Raw genomic sequence first — 24,908 nt, forward strand, 5'->3', positions numbered from 1 at the left:
GTGCCAAAACCACTGGAAAATGGTTTACTGACCATGGTATTACTGTGCTCAATTGGCTTGCAAACTCTCCTGACCTGAACCCCATAGATAACCTGTGGGATATTGTGAAGAGAAAGTTGAGAGACGCAAGACCCAACACTCTGGATGAGCTTAAGGCCGCTATTGAAGCATCCTGGGCCTCCATAACACCTCAGCAGTGCCACAGGCTGATTGCCTCCATGCCACGCCGCACTGAAGCAGTCATTCATGCAAAAGGATTCCCGACCAAGTATTGAGTGCATAACTGAACATGATTATTTGAAGGTTGGCGTTTTTTGTATTAAAAACACTTGTCTTTTATTGGTGGGATGAAATATGCTAATTTTTTGGGACAGGCATTTTGGGTTTTCATGAGCTGTATGCCATAATCATCAGTATTAAAACAATTAAAGACCTGAAATATTTCACTTGGTGTGCAATGAATCTGAAATATATGAAAGTTTCATTTTTATCATTACATTATGGAAAATAATGACCTTTATCACAATATGCTATTTTTTTTAGAAGGACCTGTACATGCCTACTTGGGCAGGAATAGCAGCTTTCAAAGAAGCAATCATCTCTTTGTGTCCTGGGTGAAACCTCATAGGGGCAAGCCTATCACAAAGCAATGGCTCTCCGACTAGATTGTGGTAGTGATTGCAGTGTCCTATACACGCCAAGTCCTTCAAGCACAGGTGGGCCTGCATGCCTACTCCTGCATCCTAAGCCCTTTTTAAAGGGGTCTCTGTTCAGGACATATTTGCATTGGTGAGTTGGTCCTCACCACTTGCTTTTGCTCAATTCTATAAATTGGAGTTCTCTGTTCCAAGTGTGCCATCAGCTGTTTTAAACTCTGGGTCTTTGCTGGAACAGAGCAGGCACATTTAAGTGCAGGTGGTTGGAGTCTCCATATCCTCATACTGAGACATTGAAACGAATGCTAGGAATGAGAACTTTAGGTTACTTGCATAACCTTGTTTCTCAGGTAGCATGAGTGAAATGTTTCACCAGACAACACTTCTGGGGCAAAGTTCGAAGAAGTGTTTCAATTTCCAATGATGCTACATTGTAACACAAACTACTGAGCATGTAGGAGACACAGGCGTCGCGATCACCAGCCAATCAGGATTGACGTAATGAGATTAATACTTCTGGGAAGTACGAGGCATATCCCATAGTGAGACATCTTTTTAATGCAACATTTAAATGCATGAGTTAGATACCTGTTGAATATTTCATTTTATGTGCATTAGGCAGTGCTGGAGACAATCAGACACCTGATGAACACAGAATGCGTTGTCCCAGACTGGCTTCATGATATCATCCTGGGCTATGGTGACCCAGGCAGCGCCCACTATTCCAAGATGCCCAATCAGATCTCTGTGTTGGACTTCAATGACACCTTTCTGTCTTTGGACCATCTGCGGTCGTGTTTCCCCGATCACTCCATAAAGGTTTTGGAGGAGAACCCCGAATTGCAAGTCCCTCCTTTCAGGTAAAATTCAACAAACCCAAAACATTTTCTTTAGTTAATATTCATATGAATCACGCTGTAGAATGAAGACTCAGCTATTATTAAAGTATACAAAAGTAAAGTATATTGTAATATATTGTTTTTTCCTTTTGTTTTTTTGTTACCAGAATCAAATTTCCCATCTCAAACAAAACAGACAAAGGCAAAAAGAGAAAGGCTGATGAAGAAATGGAAGACAAAGAGGAAGACAAAACCTTATTTGCTGAACCATATGTCACACCGAACCGTGGACCATATCCCTACAACCAACCCAAACGGTGAGAAGACATGAGTCGGGCTCTCCCCACTTACGTCTTACAGCAATAATGGGTCTAAAACTTAGTTTTCTGGTAAACATTTTTGCTTACTGACCTTGTTTTCAAAGGTTGTTTTTTTTTTCACTTTATGATGTAAAGCAGTTTTTTCACAAACATACGTTCGCTAAGTAGAGAAAAACAAAACATTAAAAAAGTAGGCAAATGTGAAACACCTGCTTAATACCGGTAGATTTATTCTTTATGAAGTTCCCTGAGAAATGTAAGGTGGGAGTTTCCTACAGGACTAGTTTTCATGTTGTCTCAGGCTGCTGCAGAACATCAGCTGATGTTAAAATGTGCAAACGTTGTTTATCAATGAGCAGACCACGTTAATCTGAAAGCAATGTCGTTCTACAACAAATAAATTATTACTTTTATTTTTACTGTACCTGTTTAGCGCTCTCTGACTTGTTCACTGCACATAACATCTATGTGTTTGTGTTGGGAAATTACTCCAGCCTCCTACTCTGAGCCATTAACCTCCCACTCAAATGCAAGAATCTGGCTGGTTTGATTTCTTGATTTCCTCATTTCTTGAGGCTCTCTCCAGACATCTTTTTCCACAGCCACCTCTTCCAGCTCTTCTGGGAGGACTCCAAGGTGTTCCCAGGCCAGACGAGATACGTAGTCTGTCCAGCGTCTTCCCCAGGGTTTTCTCCTAGTTTGATATGTCTGTAAAACCTCCCTAGGGAGGCGTCCAGGGGGCATTCTTTCCAGATGACTGAACCACCTCAACTGGCTCCTCTCGATGTGGAGCAGCGACTCTACTCAGAATCTCTCTAAGGGAAAGTCCAGCTACCCTGAGGAGAAAACTCATTTCGACTGCTTTTATCCGCAAACTTATTCTTTTGGTCACTACCCGAAGTTCTTGACCGTAGATGAGGTAGGAACGTAGACCAGCAGACGGGCAATAGACAGCTTGGCCTTACAGCTCAGCTCCGTCTTCACCACAGCAAACCAGAACAGAGTCTGCAGGACTGCAGAAACAGCACTGATCTGTCTGTCGATCCCCTGCTCCATTCTTCCCTCACTTATGAACAAACCCTGAGATACTTGAACTCCTCCACTTGAGTCAAATATATATATATATATATATATATATATATATATATTTATTTTATTTTATTTTATTTTATTTTTTTTTTGAAAATAAACTCATTTAGGTACAAATGCATTGTCAAAGCGCTTCAGTGTAAATAAGGTGATTGTAAACCCGACTATTAATTTTCTTGCAGGAATACGATCCAGTTTACACCTACTCAGATTGAAGCCATTCGAGCTGGGATGCAACCAGGACTAACCATGGTAAGTTTGTGTAAGATGTTCACATAAGATTTATATATATTCCAGGTTTTAAAAGTAATTTTGCATTTAAAAAAATACATCAGTGTAGGATTTAAAAAAAAAAAATCAGTAGTCATCAACAAAGAACGAAAATAAGAATTCAGATAAAATTCTATAAATTGACCAACATGCATATTCACCCTGCTGTTTTGATATTGTGAGTAGTATAACATGTTGATGAAAGGGATGCTCAGATGAAGTGAATAACAGCAGGATATTTTATTTGTTGCATATCTACTGTAGTTGGTTAAATATGGCAAATAACTTGTCAGTTGGGTTATAAACCAACTGTCTGTGCATGCTTTCATCTGCCTCTCTCTTCACCCCTTCTAACCTTCCTCCTTTGGCATATGTCACATTCATTAGCAGCCCTAACATGCACACCCTACCTTCTGGTTTAGCCAGCTTTCATGTAGGGAAACCAAGGAGCTGATTATGCACTGATTTATTCAGGAATATGTAATTCACTACTATTTTTAGCAGAGATTACTCACCTGAGAGACTCTTATTAAGACTAACCTGTTTCATGAATATGTGTTTAGTAAATTAAATATAACTCACACGCTTCCCCTCTTTAGTTCAGTAAGCAAGGCTTTGGGTTATTATGTTGGTAACTTACACACAGTAAGTAAGTGAAAGTAATATTTGCATAATAATTTTAAAAGGCTTAAAAATCTAAATTTTAGACTATTTTTTCTTCACTGGTTCCTTTTTAAAAATTATCCAAAGTCCAAAAATGCTATGTGCTGGACCTGATAATAAAGTGTCACTCTTGCCTGTTTGAAGGTCAAGTTTTCAGTCATTTCATTATCAACGTGTTTTTCAGCCTAATTTCTCACTGTGGTGCATTTTTTGTGTCCATCTGATGCATTTCTCTGCTTTCACTCTTCATAACCCTCATCTCCGCTTGTGTCCTTAGGTTGTCGGCCCTCCAGGCACTGGAAAGACAGATGTTGCTGTTCAGATCATCTCCAACCTCTATCACAACTTTCCTGAGCAAAGGACTCTCATAGTCACACACTCTAATCAGGTCAACACACACTGCACCTCTGCACAAAACCGAAAAGACTAAAGTTTGCTAACACTGCTGAAATAGCAAGTGAAGTTGTCTGAAGAGTTTATAGCTTGAGCTTAGAAGTGCCCATTAATCAAGCTACTGTCACATTTATACCATGAAGGAAAAATTTAAGCTCCTTTGTGCCACAGCCCTCCCTTTTTAGTATTAAATCATAAAGTTATCTGCTTGTGTTTTACACCAGTGGAGGCTCGCCAGAGGGAACCTTATCCACAAGAAGCATAGAGCGATAATAATCCCCCCAACTCCCACATCTACTATTTATATTCTCATTAGAAGCTGACATTTTATAACTGTAATTATATTATTTAACTTGTTTAAAATATGGATTAAACGCACAGAGAAATTATTTTTCTTGTCTGAATATGTTCATGTTTTACTGATTTATTCCACACCAGGCTCTTAACCAGCTGTTTGAAAAGATCATGGCTCTAGACATAGATGAGCGCCACCTTCTGCGTCTGGGCCACGGAGAGGAGGAGCTAGAGACTGAGAAAGACTTCAGCAGGTGAGGACAGCAGGCAGCTGATGGAAAGAACACACACAGATCAGCACGCCTGAACAAACAGAAAAGCACATGTGCAAACTCAGATGTTTTTATGTGTGAGCTGATAAGCGGGCTGCATGTGCTTCACTTTCACACACACACACACACTCCTGAGAACAGCTGTCCGTGTACCTAATGAGTGTAAACCTGCACAGTGATGGTGTTACTCAATACTCTCATGTACCATAGCATGAACCTTGTTAGTCTTTATTAGGTGTTCCTGAAGTCTCTGACCTTTCCACCAGTGATAGGCGTCTGTCCCCGCAGCACTCAACAGTCTGTTTGGTTAACTCTTGCTTTACTACCCAAGACTGCAGGAACCAACGGGCCATTGTATTTTATCATAAAAAGCATTTTAAAATGATTTAAGTTATACAGTTGTACAACAATGAAGATAGGCACTTCACTAATCACAAGCCAGGTTTTTTTTTTATTTGTTTTTTAACAATTTTCTAAAACTTTGGAAACAATTGTCAAACAAGTCAAAGTAATTGATCATTACAAAACATTTGCAGTCAGTATGGATTTAAGTGCATAAAACACATAAAAGCAATGTTTTACACATTTTTGTATAAAATGATGACAAAGTTGGTCTCTTCCATTAGAAAATATTGTTTATTGAGTCATGCATTTGTGAATAACAAAAGCAATAACTACTAAATCACTGCTAACTTGTGTAAATTAAGACTGTTGGAGTCAGCCTCCCCACCATCACAGACATCTACACCTCCAGATGTAGGAAGAGGGCCATCTGCATCATGAAGGACCCCTCACCCAACACACACACACTTTTTGCCCCACTCCCCTCAGGAAGGAGGTTGAGGAGCATTAAAGCCTCCAATATACTGCTGCGTACGTCCGTTCACGCGTACGTACGCGTGTACTGTACGCAGAGGGTTCAGACTTCATACTCCAGCGTACACCCCGAGCAGCTGCAGAGCAGCTTCACAGACAAGGGGCTTTTACCTTCGGGACAAATTGAGGTCGCCGATTGGTCATTTGCTGACACGCCTACTGGATTGATTGACAGGTCGGAAAAAAGAAAAAAAGTGAGCACTGGCAGCCTCCACCGCAGTGGTGTTCTGTGTTTATATGTTGTTAATAAAAAGATCTAAAAAAAAAAAAACAGAGAGCGCTGGCTCTACAGCCCACACATCAGTCCAGCACACCAGGAAATCTCCAGACCCTCCCGCAGCCACGCTGAACCTGAGTTTAATTCGCTTGTGACAAATTCCTCCATTTCTCACCATTTCAGTCATGGCATCAACGGAGGAGGAAGAGATCACTGCTTCTTGACAAAAAAGTGCATACCTCTGCGTATGGATGTACGAGGCAGTATACTGTGGGCTTAACGCTGCACCAGTAATCCCAACCCAGTGTTCTAGCCGGGATAAAAGGATACTGTGGTCCACAGTATCAAATGCAGCGGTACAGTGAAGGAGTACCAGGACTACAGACTGATCAGAGTCATTTGCCAGAAGAATGTTGTTGCAGACCCTAACTAAGGCTGTTTCGGTGCTGTGTAGTTTCTTAAAGCCAGACTGAAAGATCTCAAGAATAGAATTTCCACTCAAGAACTCGTTTAATTGAGTGAAAACTATTTTCTCCAGGATCTTAGAAAGAAAGGGAAGTTTGGAGATGGGTCTGAAGTTTGAGCAGGTTGAAGGGTCAAGTTCGGTTTTTTTTATTAAAGGAGTTATCACTGCATGTTTTAAAGCATCAGGAACTACACCTGTAGCCATACTGCTGTTTATAATGTCAAGAACAGAGGGTCCAATGGAGGCTAGGACTTGTTTAAAAAACGATGCAGGGAAGGGGTCAGCAGGGGAACCTGAGGGTTTCATATGACCAATGACATCATTTAGAAATGAGAGGGAAATGGGTTCAGACTGGTTCAAAACTGATGTGGAGGGGACAAAGACAGAGGGGTCAGCTGTGGTGTGAGGAAATCAGTGACCTGATCGACTCAACCTTTTTAACAAAGAAACTGGCAAAGTCCTCACACGTAACTGCAGGGACCTCCCAGTTGGCAGACTAAGGCACGGTTAAAATGGAGTTAATAGTGTTGAAAAGAACGTGGGGATTGTGGCTGTTTGAGGCGATGATTTGGGAGAAATATTTGTTTTTTCTGATTTAACAGAGGCTTGGTACTCTTTGTAACATGTTTTTAGCATGATAAAAGAAACGTGAAGTTTGTCCTTCTTCCATTTACGTTCGGCTTTCCTGCATTGACGTTTGGCTGCGCGAGTGATCTCATTCATCCAAGGGTGTGGATTGCACTTTGGATGCCTAATTTTTAATGGTGCAACTAGGTCAAGAACCTTAGCACAGGTCTCTTGATATACAGTGACTAGCTCATGGGTGTTCATGGAAGAGGATTCAATGACTAAGAGAGAGTTTTTAGTAAAAGCAGTTGAAAAGAGCGCAGCAGTGGAAGGGTTAAATATTCGCCAAGGCCTGGCTGGAGAGGGAGGGGGTTTGGACTCGTTGACAAAAGAAGTGCTGAAAGAAATGGGTTTGTGGTCGGAGAAAACCGCATCCCCAATTTCTAACTCAGAAACAGATAAACCAAAGGTTAACACTAAATCCAGTGTGTGGTCATGCTGGTGAGTTGGTCCTGCAACATTCTGTACAAAGTTCAGAGACTGGATCAGATCTAGAAAGTCCTGAGTCAGCGGCTTTTCAGGGCAACAGACATGTATATTGAAATCTCCCAGAATCAAAACCCGATCATGTCTGAGCAGAATCCAAGTTAAAAAGTCAGAGTTTAGCCATGAAGTCCTTATTATATTTGGGTGGCCTGTATAACACAGCAGGAAAAAACAGGATTTGCACGGCCCACCTCAAAACACAGGAGTTCGAAGCTCAAAAAATTAGCTGGTATCTGTACTAGTTTGCAATTCCATCGTTTTTTGAAAAAAGGTAATAATCCACCACCTTTGCCTGATATTCTCGGAGCATTAAAATAAGAACAGTCCGGTGGTACAATTTCTGACAGGGCCATGAACTCACCACAGGAGAGCCACGTCTCAGTCATGCAGAAGAAGTCCAGACCGGTGGAGGAGAAAAAGTCCTTCAAGATAAACATTTTATTAGCCAGTGACCTGGCATTTATCAGTGCAATCCTTGTAGGAATCACAGCAGGAGAAGTTGTCCATGAAGTTAAGACCAGCGGTCTCAGATTTGTGGAGTTCGACCCGCGACTCCAACGACCGGAAGCCCAACCGCGGCGAACAAGTCTGCTGTGGAAGCGCGACCCGACCCGTGGGACCGGGAAGGACTCGGGTGGATCGGTGCAGCGCCAGGGCAGGTGATTTAAGATGTGGTCCTCGGTTGAAGAGTAAGCAGCAGCCCGCCAGGCTTTGATCCTCACAAGACGGCCGGCCCGTTTTCCACGGCGCCTGGAGCGATGTCTTCGAGCGGGCAGGATACCACGGCGGAGTTAAACAGGAACGTCTTCAAGCAGAGGTGGGGGTCCAAGAGGGGGTCCAGAGTTACGATCATTATGATCAAACAAAGCGAGACTGGTGGCAGATGGTTTGAGATTTAGGAGTTGATTACGTTCATAAACCAGCAGTGAGTCGATGTAGGTGAAAAATGACAAAAACTGAAAAAACACAATCACTGCTGACAGAGGTGGAGGGCAGGCCATGCACAGTGGCGCCATCTTCCCGGAAGTAGAATGCCGTGTTGCGTGTTAGCTTACAGCAAGTTGTTGATTGGCGGGGCGGGGGGAGATTAGGATGTGTGAGAGATACGGAGAACTTAGCTTCTTAGCTAGCGTGTCTGTATCGGGTGCTGCAAGTTTTTTCCCTAAGATTTGAAAAGTCCAGCTGATGGTGTTCTAGAGAATACATTGAAGGAGAAATATCATGTTGGGGAGAAAGAACCCCGGTAACACAAGTTTTCTGGAAAGTAAAATTGGTAAAAATCAGTGATGGGAAGGAATAGTGCTAAGGAAAACAATGGGAGAAGGAGATGGATGTTATTCCAAGTGAACATTGAAGGAAAGAGGAATAAAAGTTATGAAGTGTAGAAACTGTGGCACCAAGGTAAGAAGGAACCTGAAAATGATTTTATTTTAATAATTACATGCAGGGTGACAAAACCCTGATGCAGTTGTGTCTCACCATGGCTTAGCACAATGGTACGTTGTGTTGCAAATAAAAAGTTTACCCCTAAAGTCATTGTTTGTGATAAGGTGTCGCATTAATTTCATTATCTTAGTCATAGGAGTGAGTTTAAAATGAGTGATGCATATATGGACTAGTTGAACGAGGTGTCTTTAAAATATCCTGATGCATGATCAATAATTTCAACAATTTTTTAATCCATCCAGAGGATCTAACTTTATTTTGTTAGATGTCTCTACAGCATCTTAGCAGGTCATGGTCTCTGTGCAGTAGACCAGGATTTGGTAGCTGGTGCTAAAATCAAATCTCTTCTGCAACAGTCCCTTTAGCAACTTTTGTGCTTTTTGGGACTTTACCAGTGGAGGTACATCTGTGCTTTTTGTTAACTTGTCCTCTTTTGTAGGGCAGGGTGTTATATTGTAGCCAAGACATTTCTTTATATACATAAATTTGATTTTCTCTTAAGAAACATTTACAAATTGACAAATTTAGATTTATGAAATTGGCTTTTTGTCACTTTCTGGGTTTGTCCTCTCAAACCCAGCCGGTCGAAGCAGATGGCTGCTTGTCCTCCTGAGCCTGGTTCTGCTGGAGGTTTCTTCCTCATGAGGGAGTTTTTCTTTTCCACTGTCGCCTTCATGCTTGTTCAAGATGCGAGTTCTGCGACCAAGTTAAACTCAACAGTCTGCTCCTCAGATAAATAATGTCAACTTACTTGTTATGTATGTGAATGTTTCTGTTCAGTGCCCTGAGATGACTTCTGTTGTGTGACTTGGCACTATATAAATAAACTGAACTGAATTGAATCTAAAATAGTTACTGAATCGTGTTTACATATGTAGGTAAACGTAGATGTTTAACAACCCGTTAAAATGCACCAGAATGCAGGAAATGGCATCTACTTTATTCAAAATTTTCTGGGGGAGAATGCCCAAAATCCACCACCACCATCATATGCATGTTCTCAGTAAATTAGGATATGTTAGTAAATGTCTTTTTTACCTGAAGCATGTTGTCTTTTTAATCTTGGAGTATACCAGAATGCTTGTTAAAAAAATTACAAAATCTTCCGGGGTGGGGTGGGGGGGCAGCAGGTGCTAGATTTGTCACCTTTTTCATCCCTTCTGAATTTGCAGGTATGACCTTGAATCCTTAAATGTAAAACAAAATGATTAAGGTCATCTATTACAAGTTTATTGAGAATCTGGGAGTTGAATTGTCCATTTCTTACTTCATGGACACACAACACCTTAGTCCACATATGTCAAACTCAAGACCCGGGGGCCAAATTTGGCCCTCGGTGACATCTTATCTGGCCCCCAAGAAGATATGTTAAACATAAAATACTTTTTTCACTTGAATTTTTTCAGTAATCTTTGATTGTGATGTCCAAAGTGCAACAGAGAACATCAAATGAGACCAATCAAACTCTTGTTGAAGAACCTACAACCAAGAAAAGATGTTGGTATCTAACTTGAATTAATGTAAATTCTGAAACTGGCACTTAGTTTGAAAAAGGTTTTCGTTTTGGCCCCCCTTTTGTGAGTTTGACACCCCTTCTAGTCTAAGTCTATTTTAATAGTATATCTTAATCTAAGAAGATATCCAAACAAATAAATGAATGCATAAATTATTACACTGATAATGTGCAAAATGGTCTCAAAACCATTAAAATACTTAAGAATTTCAATTAATGAACTGCATTCGGTGACACTGCCTTGTTGTTTTTACACACATTTTAACCAGCCTAATGGAGGTGGTGCCCCTTTTATTGCAGAACTCTTTGCAGGGTAAAGAACAGATGAGGATTTCAAGGGTGTTGTAAAAAGTGTAAGTGTGTGTAAAAAGAAAAGGGAAAATGACTCAGTTTTTTCTTCATAGACACTGAATGTGTACCGTAATGTCCAGACTATAAGCTGCCACTTTTTTCACATGCTTTGAACACTGCAGTTTATACAATGCTGCAGCTAATTTGTTTTGTTTTGTTGTTTTGTACGGGCTAATGAGTTCCATGCCGCCAAAACATTTAGCCTCATCACACCCGGGCGCTCACATAGCTGCCCAATGCACGTCTCTTGCGGGGTGGGTCCTCGTGACTCAATGAGACTTCCTATAAAAATAAAGATAAAAAAAAAAAAAATCAGACCAATGAAATTACCAAACAGGTCACAGTGGATCAATGAAACCCTAATGAAGCTTGGTTTAATTGGTCTACTCCCCGTTCTCTCCTCCTCTCCCTGTTGTGCCCCCACAGGGAGGGGGGAAATGAAGTTTCACAATGAAGTATTTGCAGCCATTTGACATAAGTATGAATCGTGCATTTAAAATGGCACTTCAAGCTCAGTGGGAGGCTTGGATGATGGCGGTGAGAAATCGTTTACCAAAACTGACTGCATGCCCTATTTACATGGACACGGCGGGGGAAACATAGTTTTTTTTCACGTTATTTCGAGGAAAACATCCGCATTAACACAGACAGATTTGTATGTTTACATGCATCTGCAGGACCCCCCCCCCCCCCCTCCAAATTTGCTATAGTTGCCATGCCGGGTCATTAGTTGGCGCTGTGAATTTTGTACATTCACCTAATATGCATGCGCGCTGCCTAGGACCGCTCTCTGTAAGGACTCTCCTCTGGGCTTAAAGCCCACCTAACAACAACTTAACAACAAGTTAATGCTGGATTTTCAGTCACGCACTTGCATCAGGCAGCAATCAAACAAAGTGTACAGCAAATGAGAAACATATAGACATGGATTTTGGATACGAGTCGACGGGACCGCTTCATCTAACAGCTCCACACCGGTCACTGAGCGGACCAGAACCTGCCTCGACAGGCTCATTCAATAAATAGAGATATTAGAAATGGATCCGACTGGTGTCTCGTCACAACACAGATGTCAGTCACAGCAGCTACATTCTGGTGTAGATTGACTACGAGACAAAATATATTCCATCAGTCGTAGCTCAGAAAAGCAGTATGTTATACTCTGCCGCATTGTTGTTGTTGATAGAAATATGCCGTTGGTCTGCACGTGCGTGAAATGTATACCTGTTGTGTGCATGTGCTTTAACACCTCTGCGGGAGATGTGTACATAACAGTGGGTGGCTGCCTTGAAATCCTCCACTCAGAGGTGGGTTGAGAAACTCCAGATTCAAGGAGATGTGCTACTAGTGTTGTGTAAAGGAACACAGAACCGCAGAGAGAAAGGTGTGGTTCCACTTAAAATGTGCGCCGTGTAAATGGCTCCTAAGAGCAAATTTTGCTCAAGTCTGCCAGTGGATCCTGACACTGGAGCAGGTAAAAAAAAAAAAAAAATCCTCTATCACCAACGGGTTTTAAAAGACTGCTGCGTGATGGAGGATAGCACATGCTCATGGGTGCAGTGCGCAGGTGGAAAATGAAGATGGCGACATAGCGACCAATGACTTCCTGGTAGGCTACTGTATTTATTTATTTAACCAGCCGTGTTACCAGCACTGTTCAGAGAAAACATTTACTGTATGTATTTGTGTACGTTACGGTACGTGTTTAATTAAAAGCTTAAAAAATCTTTCTGTGTAAATATCTCATGTTACAATGTGGACACCTGCAGCTAATGCACAAGTGCAGCTTATATATGTACAATTTTAATTTTTATTTGGTGGGTGCGGCTTCTATTCTGGTGCGCTCAATAGTCTGGAAATTACGGTAACATTATACGTGCTCAAGCATTCAGTGCCAGTCTTGAAGAAGACTTGCCAATCTCAGGATACCCAAACATTTACAGCTCAACATGACTACTGCTATTTTTAACATCTTGATGAATGAATCAGTCAGAATATTTTTTTTTCTTTTCCAAACAGAATTTATAAGGTGGCTGCCGAATATAAATAACTCTGTCACTGAATATTAATATGCTGTTACTATTTAAAGTGCCCTTACGGGCTTCATTGTAAATCACAGATCCAGGCACTCTGCAGCTTGTAGTATTACTTCTAAAGGAGAGTGGGGATGTCTGTATGTTTCTCATTTGCTGTACATGTTGTTTGACTGCTGCCTGATGTGTAAGTGCGTGACTGATATATGAACAGTCAGTGTTTGCAAATGGAGTATTCACATGAAAGCAGTCTCTTGCATCCTTAAATTATGCAGCAATGCAGACATGAAAGAAAGAGCTATAGTGTGCTGTATTCACCATGTTCTCCCTGCTTTGTTGCCTCATAACAACATGCAGACTCCACACTTCTTCCAGCCCACTGACACCAGCTAAAGCTTGAGGGCTTTAATTAACACTTTATATGAGGTAAAAAATAAAAAAATGGATAGCAGAACTATAGAGTGCCTAACAAAGAGGGAAGCTACAACTTCATTTAAAAAAAGGTGTCTTTTCATGTTAGACATTTTTAAAGAGATTTTAGAAGTAGTTTTGGGTGAAAGCATAGAATAATTTATTTTTTATTAAGAAGAAAACATGTTTGAGTCATTCAGAATGTCACGTTGGTTTAAGGTTAAAATGAACCACACCACCCCTCATTCAGGTGTTGGGCACAAAGTGTGTTCTTTTCATAGTGTCTATATAATGCACATCTGTTTTAAGAGCTAGGTAGATTCCCATGTATTTGATTGTAGCCAAACAGTCAGAGCAGCATGATCCTCTTTGAGTCATCTGCTGACTGAGGATCTTTGAAACAGGTCTAAAAATAGTTCACCTCTAATATTACCCCATGACCCTGCCTACTTCCTGTGAGTGGCTTTGTTGTCCCTTTGCAGCTCAGGACCGTTCAGTTGCACAAAAGATGCAAGAAAAACAAAACGGTGTATTTACTACAATTATTCTTGTAAATAAACGTATATTCAGTCATGATAAACAAAACAAGCAAAAGCATAGCTCTGCCTGATTATCTGTATATTATAGAATCATCAGTATTTAGGAGTAGCTATTAATATTTTAAAAAAAAATACATTTTTTTACACAACTTTTCCTGAGTAATAAAAAAAAAAACTAATTATACGTGTGAAAATTAAAAGTTGTTTTGTTTTTTCCCCACTATAAGATTATTTTTTTTGACTAAATAACAATTGTGCTGGTCACAGATATGGGAGGGTGAACTATGTCCTAGCCAGAAGACTGGAGCTTCTCAAAGAGGTGGGAAGGTTACAGGAGAGCCTGGATGTTCCTGGAGATGTTTCATACACCTGTGAGACTGCCGGACACTTCTACCTGTATCAGGTAAAGACAAAACTAATGTGTATTATTTTGTTAAAAACTGAAAAAAAAACATTGTAAAATGGGATTAAGATACAAATGTTACTTTTTTTTTGTTTGTTTTGTTCAAGTAGTTGCAACTAAAAGTAACTTATTTCTTATTGCATACAGATTTTTTAAATTATTTTACAAGTTCAAAGTTGTTTTTTTCTTTCTTGCAGTTAAATACTTCTACATTGTCTAAATCGCAGCTCAATATTTTTGGAATTTGCGTTTGGACTTTAGAATTGACTTACAGAGCAAGAGAGTTGCAGGGACTCAGGAGTTCCATTTATTAATAATAATGAATTTAATTTGTAACGCACTCTTCATTAACACAAATCTCAAAGTGCTACAGAATGCAACTAAAATCAATGATAAAATCAACTAAAATCTGTGATAAAATCAACTAAAATCTGATAAAATCAACTAAAATCTGTGATAAAATCAACTAAAATCTGATAAAATCAACTAAAATCTGTGATAAAATCAACTAAAATCTGATACAATCAACTAAAATCTGTGATAAAATCAATGATACAATCATGTGGACGCAGAATAGGCTTGCTTAAAAAGAAAAGTCTTTAAGCCTTTTTTAAAGTCAGTCAATGATTGTGGAGCTCTCAGATAGTCAGGGAGGGAGCTCCAGAGGCGGGGGGCAGCCACACAGAATGCCCGATCTCCCATGGTCCTTAATTTATACTGTCCTCTCATGACACCCAAATACAGGTGCCGGTCATAAAATTAGAACATCATGACAAAGTTGATTTATTTCAGTAATTCCATTCAAAAAGTGAAACTTGTATATTATATTAATACATTACACACAGACTGATATATTTAAAATGTTCATTGCTTTTAATGTTGATGATTATAACTGACAACTAAGGAAAACCCCAAATACAGTGTCTCAGAAAATTAGAATATTGTGAAAAGGTTCAATATTGAAGACACCTGGTGTCACACTCTAATCATCTAATTAACTCAAAACACCTGTAAAGACCTTTAAATTGTCTCAGTCCAGTTCTGTAGACTACACAATCATGGGGAAGACTGCTGACTTGACAGTTGTCCAAAAGATGACCATTGAAACCTTGCACAAGGAGGGCAAGACACAAAAGGTCATTGCTAAAGAGGCTGGCTGTTCACAGAGCTCTGTGTCCAAGCACATTAATAGAGAGGCGAAGGGAAGGAAAAGATGTGGTAGAAAAAAGTGTACAAGCAATAACCGCACCCTGGAGAGGATTATGAAACAAAACCCATTCCAAAATGTGGGGAAGATTCACAAAGAGTGGACTGCAGCTGGAGTCAGTGCTTCAAGAACCACCATGCACAGACGTATGCAAGACAAGGGTTTCAGCTGTCACATTCCTTGTGTCAAGCCACTCTTGAACAAGAGACGGCATCAGAAGTGTCTCGCCTGGGACTGCTGCTGAGTGGTCCAAAGTTCTGTTCTCTGATAAAAGTAAATTTGCATTTCCTTTGAAAATCAAGGTCCCAGAGTCTGGAGGAAGAGTGGAGAGACACAGAATCCATGTTGCTTCAGGTCCAGTGTCAAGTTTCCTCAGTCAGTGATGGTTTGGGGTGCCATGTCATCTGCTGGTGTTGGTCCACTGTGTTTTCTGAGGTCCAAGGTCAATGCAGCCATATACCAGGAAGTTTTAGAGCACTTCATGCTTCCTGCTGCTGAACAACTTTATGGAGATGCAGATTTCATTTTCCAACAGGACTTGGCACCTGCACACAGTGCCAAAGCTACCAGTACCTGGTTTAAGGATTATGTATCCCTGTTCTTAACTGGCCAGCAAACACACCTGACCTTAACCCCATAGAAAATCTATGGAGTATTGTGAAGAGGAAGATGTGATACACCAGACCCAACAATTCAGAAGAGCTGAAGGCCACTATCAGAACAACCTGGACTCTCAGAACACCTGAGCAGTGACACAGACTGATCCACTCCATGCCACAACACATTGATGCAGTAATTCAGGCAAAAGGAGCAACAACTAAATATTGATGCTGTACATGTTCATACTTTTCATGTTCATACTTTTCAGTTGGCCAACATTTATTAAAATCTTTTTTTTTTTTATTGGTCTTAAATAATATTCTAATTTTCTGAAATAATGAATTTGGGGTTTTCATTAGTTGTCAGTTATAATCATCAACATTAAAATAAATAAACATTTGAAATATATCTGTCTGTGGGTCATGAATGTATATAATATAGAAGTTTCACTTTTTGAATGGAATTACTGAAATAAATCAACTTTTTCAGCATATTCTAATTTTAAGACCAGCACCTGTACTAACATGACTAAAGTCTTTAGTTTTTGAAGTCATTGAGCTTTTTGCTATAAAAATTTCAAGATTTTATTAACTCTGCAAAACCTTGAGTACTTTTGATCCATGTTCATTTGTTTGTAAGTGTTTCCATTAGTCCATAAAAACAAGTACTTCATCTGAAGTTAAGTTTTTTTTTTTTTTTATTATTATTTTAAAACATTTTTAAAAACATCAGCTGTGACCGTTTGATGGAAGGTAATTTATTGAAGCTATCTGTTCTCTTTTGTATTTAATGTATTTTATTTTTTGTTTTGACTCAATTGTTTAGCACTTTTTTGTTGAACAATCAGGTGAGCACAGGCAAAGTGGGGTCTCATGCATTGTGAATCAATAGAAACAGGATAGGTACGTTTGGTAATTGCATAGTTTAATATTGCCAGCCAAATTTAAGCTTAAGAATTGCCAGAAAACTGATTTTCATCAAATAATTCATTCATTCACATCAAAAGGCTTGTTTGTATTTTGGACGTGATTAGCTGAGGACATAAATTAAATGGACATTTTTGTATTGTACATTTTTTATTCTACAGGTGATGTCTCGCTGGGAGGAGTACATGAGCAAAGTCAAACCCAAACAGGGCAAGAAGGTGGAGGTGGAGGCTGTTGCTACATACTTTCCCTTCCACAAGTACTTCTCCAATGCTCCCCAGCCTGTATTCAAGGGCCGATCGTATGAAGAGGACATGGACATTGCAGAGGGCTGCTATCGCCACATCAAGAAAATATTTACACAGCTGGAGGTAAGATGGTTAGCCATACACAGAGACCAAGGAAACCTAAATGTAACCGTACAGCACGCATCATTACACCTAGATGCAAGGTTCGAGCTTCTTTATTGTCATTTGCATCACATGTGGTGTATGAGGTGGAACGAAACTGTGTACTCAGGGTCCCAGTTACATCCAACAAAAGCAAAAATATATATAGTAAAAGAAACAGTACTAAGTATCTAAGATATAAACTAAGATACGCTAAACACTAATCTTGCAAAACAATATGTGAACAACAGCAGCACAAACATGAGTCTTGTACTTGATATACAATAAATACATTTTTTTTGCTTCTTAGTCTTTTTTGCTTAACTAGAGTTTTACCAGCTGCAGTGGAATTTTTCTCTCAGACCATGTGCCAGCTGTGTGTCCAGATGTTGCACATTTTCTAACGCACAGCGGAGTTGTAAATTACTTGTGCTTGTTTAGGCACTGTCTCTGTGTGTTTTTTTTTAGTTCCACATTTCTTTGTTTGATTAAAGTAAAAACATTTAACAGTAGTTTTGTTGTCCTCGATAACCTTTCTGGAGAAAATAAGTATGAAAACAAAATTACCACAACTTATTTTCTCCCCTTGCTCGTTTTCACACAATTTCACACTTGCACACATCTGAGTATGTGTTATGATTCCTCTGCAGCTCATCAGCTGTGTCTGTGAGGCTAACGAATACATTTCTGATTTATGGCAACACCGAAACGGTCTCAAAATGCAATAAAGAAAGTTATTGGTTGGAGGTAATATCTCGACATGTGTGGTGACCTTGATTTATCTGGCTGGCCTCTGTATCGCTGCATCACAGCACCTCCTCCCTCCTCCCTCAGCCTCACCCATGCTGCAGTGAAATCTGCTCACGCATTAAGAGATGCTGCTGTACGTGGTGCAAGGTAGCAAAAGCAGCATCCTGCTGCGCTTGCTGGTCTGTCTGCCTTTCAAATGGAAAAGCAGTTTTGAATAAGCTGTCATAAGAATATTCTAAAAATACGTTGCCAGACAGACAAGCAAAAAGGGCATTTTGGATTTGTGTTTATGTCCTCCTCCTCCTCAGGTCTGTCAAAAGTTTTTTGTTTTTTTTACCATGACAGTTTCTGTGAATGTTTGCAGTATTCATTCACTCTGGGGCCACAGGGGTTAAAAATAGACATTATCAATTTTTTATGTTTTGATCGGTTTAATATTAATGCTGAAATAGTAACACATTAAATATTTAAGCCCCAGTGCTGTCCCAGTCTAGCTTTCCCTCTCATTTTTTATCCCCTCTCTTCAGTTAGTGGGGCAAGTTGGAAGCAAACAGCCCATATTTTCCTTCTAGTGTTTCACCCCACAGTAATCTCTAGTAATCTCAACACAACTGATTTAGATTTTGTTCAAAAACTTTTCCTGGCATGGCCACTTCAGTAAAAGTTTTATATTAACATTTGTCCAAAAGTGCTTCTTGTGTTTCACTAATTCACCAATCAATTACTTTGAGTATATTTCTCCACAGAGAGGCTGTTTGGTCTCTTTATCACTGAACCACAACAAAGTATGAAACTCACTTATGACAGATTAAAGCACAGATTATGTCTAAATTACTCTGGGATATCCTTAGACTTGTTATAGACTGGCTTCAAAGACTATTCCATGATGGCCCATGTAGGTCAGCAGTTTATTTTTAATAAAATATTTTTGCTTGCTCTTTAACTACGTGCTCTGTAGTAATTAAATAGACTATGATTGTGGTGCTCACATCATTTTTAAATGTTTTTAGGCACAAAACGTATTTTAAGATTTAGAATGGAAGCACACAGACTTTTTTTTTAATCACTTTTTAACTAAATGTATTTTTGGCACTTTGTCAGTGTTGTTTGGTTAAAGTTAATGTGGTAGGGAATATTTATTACTGAAAGCTGTTTATCCTTTGTTTCTCCCAACATTTTTAACGTTCAGATTGTTTTTTTTCTCCTTTGAGGCATTTAGGAAGTAAACATTAGTGTCAGGTTGAGATATTAGAGTATTTAGATTAATGACAAGCCTCAAAGTGTGTCATAATGTAATTGCTGTCTTTTCACAATATTGAAGTGTGCGATTTGTATTAGCCTAATAATGTTATCCATTATTGTTTCATAGAAATCATTTGTCATGTTTCCATTAAAACTTTCATCAGAACAGTGTGCATAAATACAACAAATAACTAAATTAACAAATTTAGGAATCAGGAACGTCCGCATTACTGTATGATGATTTTAGCTGGTGTATTGGCAGTCCTTCATTTTCACCCCTGACTCTTCTGCTTTCATCTTCTCCATCAGGAGTTTAGGGCGTTTGAGTTGTTGAGGAGTGGACTGGACCGCTCCAAGTATCTGCTGGTGAAAGAAGCCAAAATCATTGCCATGACCTGCACACACGCTGCCCTCAAACGTCATGACCTGGTAGAGCTAGGATTTAAGGTAAACCTTTATCATTTTATATTGAGACTTGAGGATTTTGTTACAGGTGTATTCACTGTAGTTCAGATTTTTAAATCAGCGTCACTTTCTTTTAGTATGACAACATCCTGATGGAAGAAGCAGCACAGATTCTTGAGATTGAGACCTTCATCCCTCTGTTGTTACAGGTAACTTTTTCCAGAAAATGTTTTACAGACATGACTGTAATTCAACCGAACTTAATATGTTGACTCTGGTTAGACTGTACCCTGTTCATAGTACTATCTTTATCGGTCTATAAGTTGCAGTTTTTGCATAATTTGCATGCCCTGTGACTTATACACCGAAGCAACTTATTTAGGTTTTCCCCATATTTATGAACCAATTTTTGACTGAGATATGACCATTTTCATTCATTCTGACATTGAAAATATTGAACACTACCATTTTCAACCACTAGATGGCACTCAAGTAGTATGGCATGACGTTGTATCATGTAATAGGTAAAAATGGCTATTAATGACACGATCGGCTTGCCATAGCCTGCCACATATGTCCAGCTCCGGGGTTATGCCTGGAGCAACCGTCAAATCAGCTTCATTTCACTACACCACTCCGGTGAAATGCAGCTGACTTGACCATTAAAGTGCATTTATTAAGTAAAAGTTCAACTGAGACACACCTCTACTATAATGTCGTTCAAACAAATAATTGTTTTAGGTGGCTATCTTGATAAATTTCAAAGAAATGCGCAGCGTTCCTCCTTCCTGATTTCCTCCCTGTCTGCACGCTCCCGGTGCACAGAAGCAGCAAATTAGGGCTGCAACTAACGGTTATTTCAATAATCGATTCATCGGCCGATTATTTTTTCGATTAATCGATGATTCGGCAAAAAAAAGTTTTAATTTCCACCCCTTTATTCCAAAATTGAACATTTGACTGACATAGCAATTCGCACAAAAAACAGGTTGCTATTTGACTATTCTGTTAGTAAAATCTTCTTTCTTGGGCCTTTGATTGGAAGATCGCCGGTTCAATCCCTGGTACCGACAACATCAAAAAAATGTGGGTGGGGTAGGTGAAGCACCCACACCTGCCCCCACCCTCATTTGTCCCACTCTGGGCCCTTGAGCAAGGCCCTTAACCCCCACCATCTGCTCCTCCGGGTGTCCTAGATAGCATCTCTCTGCTCCACACAGAGGGCTGTGGTAGCTCGGTGATCTGTGGTTGCGTCAGGAAGGGCATCCGGTGTAAAAACAACAACCAAGTCTTCATCCGACTTAGTTCGCTGTGGCGACCCCAAACGCAGGGAGCAGCCAAAAGAAGAAGAAAGAAGAAGTCAAATAGCTTAAAAAAATAAATGTGCACAAAAATACATACAAATGTCTGTTTTATAAATATGACTTGACTTGACTTGACTTATACCTTCACAATATGTCCTTACTTTGTAAAATGTGTCCTTGAGTGTAACCTGGATTAAAAATGTAGATCATTGTAGTGAAGCCTTCGTCTTCAACCATCGACAGAGGCTTCATGTCAGTGACGATCATTTAAGGATACTTTCGGTCAAGACAACTGCTTGCTGTGGTGTCCATGATGTCTTTCCATCACGAAGGCTATCATTGTTTGTTGTTTTCTGGAATGAGAGAGTATACAATTCATTTCACTTCAATTCAAAAATACTTTATTAATCCCAGAGGGAAATTAAATGTTGCTGTAGCTCATTCTCCAGGTTTCATAAAAGAATTGTTCTAGATGTTGATGGCTGTGGGCGGGAAGGATCTCTTGTGGTGGTCCGTCTTATAGCAGATATGAAGAAACTGGCCACAGATGTTGATCCGTTTACTTGGACTTGGGCCTCTCGGGCCTCCTGGGCAGCAGGACCACCTGAATGTTGGGCAGAAATCCTCCCAGAGCAATGGTCATTCCTCTCAGCAGCTTGTGGAGCTCATAATCATTGCAGACAGCCAGCTGCAGGTGTCAGGGGATGATCCTGGTCTTCTTGTTGTCACGAGCCGTGTTTCCCGCCAGCGCCGGGATTTTGGCGGTCAGGTACTCGAGCACCGCCACCAGGTAGACGGAGATGCATCCGCGACGCCTCCTTTACAATTCATTTGAGATTTGGGGCTGTAGTTGAGATATTATTTGAGCTTTGAGATGTTAATCAGCTGCTCCCAGTTGTAAAAAAACACATTGTTGCCATGGTTACGCACCATAACAAATGTCCAAAAGTAAAAAGGTTTTAGTAAAAATCCTTCCAGCTATACAACATCTGATACCAGATGAAATTATCATCCAAAAAAAGCAATTTACATCCAGAAAAAGAGGAATTAACGTTTTCAAAAGCAAAATTTCAGAATGAAAGTAACAGAGCTGCTCCAACATGCAGCCACCTCGAGCTGCACAATTCTAGAATTATACGCAATATACACATTATAGCATAATTTACAGCAACTCAAGAAATGCCTTGTTTCACTTACAGTGTTAGGTTCAGGCAAAAGTAGCTAAAAGAGCAATTACACACACACACATATAAAATACTTAATTACACGCATTTGAGTTGATGTAATAAATTACTTTAATTCCTGTTTAAATGCAATTCATCCTGCCATACAAGCAGTGTCTTCAGACTTTGCCAGCAAATTAAAAGTTGAAGCTTAATCACTAAATTATTACCATCTTTGTGTTAAATTTATAAATCACATGTAAACACTGCTTGTACCAATTAAATTAAATAAAAAGTAACACACGTTCTCTATCACTGTCATTAATCAGCAAACAAACAAACAAGCAGCTTCAGCTACAGAGAGACTGACGTTAAGTTTTCTCATTTGGAAACTGAACAAATGTAGAATATTGTATAGACGAGTTGTATCTGCTGCTGCTCCTTCATCCTCCTCGTGACTCCGACATGTTTACGTTTATCAGCGTTGTTCTCTCGTGTCGTGTCGTCACTTTTCAAAGCTGCATGTTGCGCAGTTTTTATCTTTGTGAAGAGCTCCCACACTTTGGAGGACTTGGGTCGAACAGTTTTCTCTGCGTTGGTCATTTGTAAAATTTACGTAATTTCCTTTGAAAACAGCCTCTGCTCTGCCTCCGCCTCGCTCTGTTCAACTCGCGCTGCAGAGGTTTTTTATTTTTTTACTTTATTCAGTCAGTCAGCATTGACAATAACCTGCAGGTGATCAAAACGGCTCTGCAGCGCCATGAAAGACGCATAATCGCACGACACAACGAATCAATAATGAAATTCGCTGCCAACCCTTTTAATCATCGATTTTTATTGATTTTATCGATTCGTTGTTGCAGCCCTACAGCAATACTTTTGAAATGCAGCTGATTTGACCATTGAAGTGCATTTATTAAGTAAAAGTTCAACTGAGACACACCTTTACTATAATGTTGAGCAAACAAATAATTTGTTTTTAAATGTTAAATTCTTGTTCAAGTCCTCCCGTGCATGCTCCCGCGGTCACCATTTGGCAGCAGCCAATCGATTTTTGGTACAACACCAGTCCACATTTCCGAGTGGTCAGTGGTGACATGTAACAAACACGACACGTCAGCGGTGACGCATAATAAATGCGACTGCTATGGCAAAGTGACGTATTTATGGATTTTTCCACTTTATTAGACATATTTGGACTGATGCGACTTATACGGAGGAAAATACCGTACTATTACGAAGGGTATATCAACATCTGACATACATGTCAGACGTTAATTCATAATTAATATGCAAAGTACCAGTTTAGTCATGTTTTTTATAGGATTTCTTTTCACAGAATTGATGTTTGTGTGACAAGATTTCTTACCTTCTTTTGTATTTTCTATCATCTTTAGAACCCAGAGGATGGCTACAGTCGGCTAAAGCGTTGGATCATGATTGGAGACCACCACCAGCTGCCTCCGGTCATCAAGAACATGGCGTTCCAGAAGTACTCCAACATGGAGCAGTCTCTCTTCACCCGATTTGTGCGTCTAGGTGTTCCTACTATAGACTTGGATGCACAGGGCCGTGCTCGTGCAAGGTGAGTCTTCCCCCCAAGAGTGTAACACTAGAATCAGTTTTAACAGACTTCATTTTAGATTGGCCTGTTCTGCACTATAGATGTCATTATGTGTCTGGTTCTTTTCCCCAGCCTTTGTAATCTTTACAACTGGCGCTACAAACATCTTGGTAACCTGCCTCATGTCCAGCAGCTGCCTGAGTTCCAGGTGCCCAACCCTGGCCTGATGTTTGACTTTCAGCTAATTAACGTGGAAGACTTCAATGGAGTGGGAGAATCTGAACCCAATCCTTACTTTTACCAGGTCAGAAGTAAAACACTTCAACTATACACAAAGTCCAACCAGTTGTGTACAAATGAGATATTACCTAAACTTGTTCATTACTTTATGTTTGTTACATCTGCATATCAACAATTATGCCTCAAAATGCAAAATACAACAAAAAGTAGTTATGCAAAAGAAGAAATAAGTTAAACCAAACAACAACAACAACAAAAAAATCACATTTATAAAAATTATGACAAATAGTGTGTTTAAACACAATTAAATTTACAGTAAGATTAATTCCAGTGTGGATCGTTTAAACTGATCTGAACGTGTTTTGTGTTTTTATGTTTTATTTAAATTGGCCTCACTTTATCGTACAATCAATACATATTTTATTCCAATTGTGCACAGATGTTATTTACTCAAGCTCTTGAGTTTTATTAAATACCAGAAGCTCAGGTAAACATAAAGCCTAGCCTGCGTTTGGTAGGAGTTGTGAGGTTTTTCAGAATCCTCCTGTACCGTTCCAGTTCACATGTACAGCACTACTACATTTATTTTTATCTCTTTAGCCCCAGTGCTATGAACATTTACAATCTTTTTAAAATTTAAAAAGCTCATCTCTTACTATGTAAAGCTCCTGATACTATCTCATACTTTGTTTCTTTCTGTTGCCCAGCAACCAATATCTATTTTTATTACTTTTTGTGTTTTTATCTGCACCTTCTTAACATGTTATTCATAACAGAGCATGAGTTTGTTTTAGGTTTGTTAAAGGTCTAATTTAGTAGCTGTGCAAGTTAGATGATAAATTATCCCGTTGCTCCTACGCAAAACTTAGTAACATGCATTACTTATACTAATATCTCTGCAGATTGCTTTTTTAATGAACAATAAATTACTCATCTAAGTCAAGGGTCTGACTG

The 24,908-nt window shown here is 39.6% G+C and overlaps 1 protein-coding gene across 1 annotated transcript in view; it reads left to right on the forward strand.

The window, feature by feature from the left end:
* Positions 1-24,908, forward strand: part of aqr (aquarius intron-binding spliceosomal factor) — a 71,300-nt gene that overhangs the window by 27,045 nt on the left and 19,347 nt on the right. Inside the window, exons 21-31 of the mRNA XM_037695515.1 lie at positions 1,275-1,516; positions 1,663-1,812; positions 3,087-3,156; positions 4,115-4,225; positions 4,669-4,778; positions 14,029-14,164; positions 17,059-17,268; positions 19,588-19,725; positions 19,821-19,892; positions 23,548-23,735; positions 23,847-24,018. Of these exons, the coding sequence (XP_037551443.1) occupies positions 1,275-1,516; positions 1,663-1,812; positions 3,087-3,156; positions 4,115-4,225; positions 4,669-4,778; positions 14,029-14,164; positions 17,059-17,268; positions 19,588-19,725; positions 19,821-19,892; positions 23,548-23,735; positions 23,847-24,018 (1,599 nt within the window). The remainder of the gene's footprint in view (positions 1-1,274; positions 1,517-1,662; positions 1,813-3,086; positions 3,157-4,114; positions 4,226-4,668; positions 4,779-14,028; positions 14,165-17,058; positions 17,269-19,587; positions 19,726-19,820; positions 19,893-23,547; positions 23,736-23,846; positions 24,019-24,908) is intronic.

The sequence above is a fragment of the Nematolebias whitei genome, chromosome 21, assembly GCF_014905685.2.
Source record: "Nematolebias whitei isolate Nwh7 chromosome 21, NemWhi1, whole genome shotgun sequence".
Lineage (NCBI taxonomy): Eukaryota > Metazoa > Chordata > Actinopteri > Cyprinodontiformes > Rivulidae > Nematolebias > Nematolebias whitei.